At 47.7% G+C, this 6,472-nt stretch overlaps 1 protein-coding gene across 1 annotated transcript; it reads left to right on the top strand.

Annotated features, from left to right (window-relative positions):
* Positions 1–2,193: 2,193 nt before the first annotated feature.
* LOC139707352 (PRAME family member 5-like) lies at positions 2,194–4,824 on the top strand. The gene is made up of 3 exons (XM_071618561.1): positions 2,194–2,480; positions 2,858–3,439; positions 4,251–4,824. Exons 1-3 carry the CDS (start codon positions 2,194–2,196, stop codon positions 4,822–4,824), a joined length of 1,443 nt encoding a protein of 480 aa, XP_071474662.1.
* The last annotated feature ends 1,648 nt before the right edge of the window (positions 4,825–6,472 follow it).

The following is a 6,472-nucleotide window of genomic DNA, read 5'->3' as shown; positions in this document are numbered from 1 at the left end:
AGCAAAAAAATAAAAATGCAGGGGATGTGGTTCAGTGGTTGAGAACTAATGGGTTCAATCCCCAGTACAACAGACAAACAGGAGAAGTCTTGACCTAGGTCTAGAAGACTGATTCCACCCTCCTTGTCTGCTCTTCCTCTCTGAGTGTGCCCAGATTTGCTGCAAGGTAACTCAGACTCGACACTCGTGTGACTGTTGTCAACATGGTTTCTGTTCTGTGGTCTTCCTGGATGACACTAATGTCTTCAAAAAGCTGTTATTACTATGGAATTTTTGGAAAAATAATTTTGAAATGGCCAAAGATCCCTTTGAAAGATATTTTCAGGTGTTGATTTTTCTTAGGGATTCAGTGCTTTTCTGTCTCACGGGAGGAACAGGAGGGTCACATATGGAAAAAATTGAGTGGTTAGAGTGCATGGAGGGACGCATCCCTGACTCTCACAGTCTCCCTGATTCTGCGCTCCTGCATGAGCATCGGATTCAATCAATCAATCCGGAGGAAGAAAATCCAATCAGGATTAAATGGGTGGAGACTGGAGATCCTGATCAGATACCGCTTTCTGATTGGATGCCAGCCAATCAGATGGAGGTGGGGGCGTGGTCAGAGAGGTCCATAAAAGCTTCTGTGAAGAGAAGAGAAACACAAGAGTCCTGGAGCCCAAGCAGAACCAGCCTGGCCTGCTGAGGCTCCGAGAACCCTGTACACCTGAACAGATCCCGTAAGTCCCTCACTGCCCTGAGCACCACCCCGTTCCCGCCTCACCTGTGAGGATTCAGGAACAATTTTGTTCCTGGTTTTTCTCATGAACAAATTTAAAACTTCGATTTTGCCTCTCAGTGTAGTATTACCTTGATCCTGAACACTAGGATTTCCACTCTGGTTTATGTCACTTTCAATTTTCTTTCTTTGTTTCTTTGGTATGAGCTATTGTACCCAGGGGCACTCAACCACTGAGCGATATCCCTACATCTAAATTTAGAGACAGGGTCTCACTGAGTTGTTTAGTGACTGCTCTTGCTGAGGCTGACTTTGATTCCATGATCCTCCTGTCTCAGTCTCCAGAGACCTGGGATTACAGGCTTGTTCACTCACGCCCTGCACTTTTTCTTTTTTTTTTAATTGTTGTTTTTTTAAAGTTTATATGGACAATATAATTTATTTATTTATGCATTTATTTATTTGGTGGTATGGTGATTGAACCAGGGCCTTGTGCATGGGAGGCAAGCACTTTATCAACAGACGTATGTCCCCAGCCCATCATTTAATAATTTTTACCTGGTGCTGAGGATCAAGCCAAGTGCCTCACATGTCTTAGGAAAGTGCTCTTCCACTGAGCTCCAGACAACGCCAATTTAAAATTACTTAACCAAGGAAGAATATTGCAATTTTTATTTCATTCTAATTGATTGAAATTCTATTTTCTGATAATAAAAATATTTATTTTGTGTCGTCTTAAAATTATACTGATTTGCTGGGCGTGGTGGCACACATCTGTAATCCCAACACCTCCAGAGTTTGAGGAGGCCAGAGAATTAGAGTTCAAAGCCAGCCACAGCAGCAGGAGGTGCTGAACAAATCAGTGAGACCCTGTCTCCAACTAAAATGCAAAATATGGCTGGGGGCATTGACTTACTGGTTGAGTGTCCTGAATTCAATCCCCAATATTGCCTCATCCCCCAAATTATACTTTAAAGCTTATGTACTTTTGTAATTTTATAATTTGTTTAAACAAATAACCAAAAAGCTTCAAACTATCTCATGCAACACTTCACAGACTCTGTTCTTCTGATCTCTTTGTTCTCTTGACCTCCCCGCTAAGGTGGCAGAATCTCACATGTGTAACAGATATCCATGAGACTCTGTTGTAATTTCCAAGTGTTTTATAATATGGGCACATACTTTATAATTACCCATTTAATTTTTTGAAATTAAAAATAACACCACCCATGTGAGGGCAACTCCTTTCTGAGCCTCGGTAGTTGTTGAATCTGAGGAGCCTACTGCATTAAGTCACATGACACCCCAATTCCCATTTCATAAAGACAAAATAATAATCAAAGGCTTTCCCCCATTAAGGTTGGGGTGAGTTTTAGACTCCCCAGTACCCTCTTCCCAGTGGCTGGCAATGGATGGGATAGTGGCCTTTTCTCTGGACCATTTTCCAGGATCCTTCTTCTTTCAGACTCCCCAGGATGAGCATCCAGTCCCCACCCACGCTGCTGGAGCTGGCAGGGCACAGCCTGCTGAGCAACAAGTCCAGGGCCATCCTGGATCTGGAGGACCTGCCCATAGAGCTCTTCCCACCACTCTTTGTGGAGGCCTTCAGCAGGGGACACACTGAGGTCCTGAAGAAAATGGTGCAGGCCTGGCCCTTCACCTGCCTGCCCCTGGGGGCTCTGATGAGGAAGCCACAGCTGGAGATGCTCCGAGTGGCCCTGGATGGGCTGGACATGCTGCTTGCCCAGCAGGATCACCCCAGGTGAGGGGGACCCAGGTGGTCTGTAAGGGAGCACCCTCGGTGCCAGGGAAGGGGTGGGTATAGGCAGGGAGAGTGGGTGCTAAAGTGTGCACCACAGGCTTCCTCTGCTGTCAGCAAGGAGGGGTGGAGAGGCCTTCGCCATGCTGAGCCCCATCTGGGAAAGGCTTCCAGATGTGGAGGTGCTTGTGGCAGCTGTGCTGACCCTGAATGAGGCTGTACCTGCCCCTGCCTCAGTCTGTACAAGTGGGGGCACCAGGCTGGATTGGAGGGAAGTGGGTGGAGAAAAGTGAGACAGAAGGAAGAGGTGGAGCAGGGAGCAGCAGCTGAGAGGGGAAGGAAGGGGCCTCAGGGCTGAGACTCTCCTGTGGTCCCCGCAGGAGGTGGAAACTGCAGGTGCTGGATTTGCGGAGGGCTCCAAGGAACTTCTGGAGGACGTGGTCTGGAGCCGTGGTGGATGCCTGCTCACCAGAGGACATTAAGAATAATCGAACATTGAAACTTGGTCCAGCAATGGCAGCTAAGCTGCCCTTGAAGATATTCATAGATTTGTACCTCACAGAAGGGCCCATGGATGAATTCCTGACTCTCTTGTTCCTGTGGGTCACACAGAGAAGGGACAGGCTGCACCTGTGTTGCAGTAGGCTGAAGATATTTGGGGAACCCACCAGTCACACCAGGAAGGTCCTGAGACTGTTGCAGCTGGACTCTGTCCAGAAGGTGGAAGTGCACTGCACCTGGGCGCCCTCCACCTTGGCTGCTTGTGCTCCTTTCTTGGGCCAGATGAGGAACCTGAGGAAGCTGCTTGTCTCCCAGGTCCGCCTGCCTGCCCACACCTCCCCAGAGGAGCAGGAGCGGCTGCTCGCCCAGCTCACCTCACAGTTCCGCAGGATGGACTGCCTGAGGAAGTTCTGTGTGGATGCTGTCCTCCTCCTTGAGGGCCACCTGGAGCAGGTGCTGAGGTGAGTAAGGAGGATGAGCTTCCTCTGCAGACCAGTATCAGTAAATCTGAAAGGGCACCTACTGTGTGCCAGCCACTGACACTCTCATGGTGAACAAGGCACTGGAAGGTAAATAACCCATCATCTGTTCCTGTTGTATCCTGAAGGTCCATCTCCTAACCTGTGTTAGAGCAAAGGGTTAAACCAGGGTTCATGGTCTGGGAAGTGACATCATTCTGGGAAGCCAGCTGATGAGGAGAGAAGCTAGTGAGGTGGGTGTGAGGTTCCTTCCCTGGGAGCCCTGTCCAGCAACAGGGGTACAAAGCAGGGTAGAGGTGAGGACTTTGAAGGAGGGAAGCCCCCACACCTCCACCTGTTCAACAAGGAAGCTCTGTGTCCTCCCTCTGGGAGAAGAAGAGCCCACTTCTAATGTCCTCCTGGGGAAGGCAGGTCTAAGCTCCAGGTGATGACTCAGGGGTTGTGAGTGAAGAGCAGGGAGGAAGACCTTGCTGAGGGGACAGGGATTGAGCCCTGCAGGGGTTAACCCCAATGTCTTTTGACAGATCTTTCCTGTATTTGCCTTTGGTACATGACTTTTCCTGACTTCCTGTGGCTAGATATGTGGCTTTCTGCTTGTCATTGAGGGTGACATTCATAGAGCTGGAGGACCCACAGGATCACACATGTAGTGGTGAAAATTTCAGGTGGAAATGGAGTGACCTGAATGAGCAGATTCTACAAAAATGTGAATCGTGTTCAGATGGTCACAGTGACCTTGGTTTTGGGTCAATTCATCTTCTCCCTCAGAACTAACTGCCTGGTTCCTCCTTAGGCACCTGAAGACCCCCCTGGAGACCCTCTCAATAACCAACTGCCCGCTCTCAGATTCTGACTGGAATTATCTCTCACGATGCCCAAACACCAGCCAGCTCAGACACCTGGATCTAAGGGGCATCAAACTGACCAATTTTAGTCTGGAGCCCCTCCAAATTCTTCTGGAGACTGTTGCAGCCACCCTGAAGAGCCTGGACTTGGAAGCCTGTGAGATCGCGGACTCCCAGCTCCAAGCCATCCTGTCTGCCCTGAGCCGCTGCTCCAAGCTCAGGGCCTTGTGCTTTTTCCAGAATCGCATCTCCATGTCGGTCCTCAGGGACCTGCTGTGTCACACTGCCACGCTGAGCAAGTTGTGCATAGAGCTATACCCTGCCCCTATGGAAAGCTATGATGCCCAGGGTGCCATCCACCCAGGGAGATGTTCCCAACTCTGTGCTGAGCTCACAGCAATTTTGAAGGATTTTAGGCAGCCAAAGGTCCTTATTTTCTATACTGTGCCCTGTCCTCAATGTGGCCACATGTTCTTCTACAACCAGGGCCTCAATCACTGTTTCTGTCCAACAGCTGCCTAGTTGGGTATGTATAAAAGCTGCCCTCTACACAATTGGATGTATAACCAGGATGTAGAGGGATCATGAAGGAAACTCAGAGCCCAGCATTTCAGACAGTGCCTGAAGGGTGGATGGGGAAAGGAATTGGATGCTGGGGGCTACATTGGAAGGAAGCCCCTGAAGATTGGACCTTCTGCATAGAGCCATATGTGTCTGTATAGAGTCATAACAAGGGGCCTGGATTTTTAGAATGGGATTTAGGCTTCATGCACACATGAAGAAACTCTTTTGATTCATGGATGGTGCATAAATAAATAGTCCAAAATGAACAAGATCTCAAGATTAGTCCTTGATATCTTCCATGATGGGTTTACCCAGTTTTCTGTTTTTGACACTGGAATTCTCCAGGTACTGATGGAGAAACAACACCAAGTACTTGGTGATCAATAAGGTTCATTCCCAGGAACTTAAAGCATCCAACTGAAATCAGGTCATTATCTGTGGTACACTGTGGCATAATCCATGTAGGGGAACACAGGAGGCCTGGAGCATTCTAAGTGGATGATAAAATTTCAAAAAGCCCTTCTTAGGCAACCTCAGTGCCACCCAGACACTCAGGGCTTGCCCATTTTTGTGAGTCTCCACATAGACCTAGAAACCTGGCGTCTTGGCTTCTTTGGATGCAATGAGAATAAAATAGGGTCTCTGGGCCTCACAAAATCTTGCCCATCATCCTGCTACAAAGTCTTTCCTGAAATAATGTAGTCATGGCTAATGAAACCATCCAAATTATCTTACTTCAAAATAGTAGAATTATATAGGTAGATAACACTTGCAAATGTGTCCAAATTAAACTTTATAAATTACCAACAGGCTTCAGTTCTTGGACTTTTATGGGGGAGGATCAGGAATCAGAGCCCAGTGGGTTCTCATGCAGATGTTTAAGGGTTGGGTTGGTATGTAGGAGTGGTGAGCCTTTCTCAAATGCCCATGGGCAGGAAAGTGAAATGTTCTCCTTAATATGCCAGCTGTCATTTAAGGTGGCCATCCAGGTGCTAAGCAAGACCTTATAGTGAGAAATTGATATGACTCCATTTTTTAAAATAACCAGCCTCTACCTCAGAGCAGGGCCTGTCCAAAGCAGGGGCGGTGGGGAGAATGATCCAGCATTTCTAGGCACATAGCTACCCCTAACTGCAGTGACCAGATAGCCCTGACTCAGGCAATGCAAGACAAAAGAATGCTTGAGACCTAATTTCGGACCACAGCAACAACCAAACAGAGTGAGACAGGGAACATATCTGAAATGCCAGGTGACCCTCCCATTAGTTTTGGTGATTGATAGCATGTTAGGAAACCATGTAGTTTAGCGTGTACACCCCTCACAGCTTAAGCCAATCAGTTCAAATATATCTAACCAATCACCCTTACCCAACTTGTTCCCACCACTGAATGTGCTAATCAATGTTAAGAGTTTTTGTTTGATTTTACCATGCTGTGAAATGATTTACTGAGTGATATTGTGATGCATAGAGTATCCAAAAAGAAACCCCCAAAAAACTATAAATCCTCACTGAACTAGGGGCCATGACTCACTCCCTGGGACTGCTGCTTCCGAAATGGTTGTGAGTCCAGGCTCGAGCTTGAAATAAAGACTCTTGTGTCATTG

The sequence above is a fragment of the Marmota flaviventris genome, chromosome 10 (assembly GCF_047511675.1).
Source record: "Marmota flaviventris isolate mMarFla1 chromosome 10, mMarFla1.hap1, whole genome shotgun sequence".
In the NCBI taxonomy this organism is placed as follows: Eukaryota; Metazoa; Chordata; class Mammalia; order Rodentia; family Sciuridae; genus Marmota; species Marmota flaviventris.
The sequence above is the reverse complement of the archived record's forward strand: the minus strand, read 5'-3'. Positions and strand labels throughout refer to the sequence as shown.

Coding starts and splice junctions, on each gene's coding strand:
- LOC139707352 (XM_071618561.1), top strand. CDS start 2,194: ATGAGCATCCAGTCCCCACCCACGCTGCTGGAGCTGGCAGGGCACAGC. Junction 2,481..2,857: donor GCCCAGCAGGATCACCCCAG/GTGAGGGGGACC, acceptor TGGTCCCCGCAG/GAGGTGGAAACTGCAGGTGC. Junction 3,440..4,250: donor CACCTGGAGCAGGTGCTGAG/GTGAGTAAGGAG, acceptor GTTCCTCCTTAG/GCACCTGAAGACCCCCCTGG.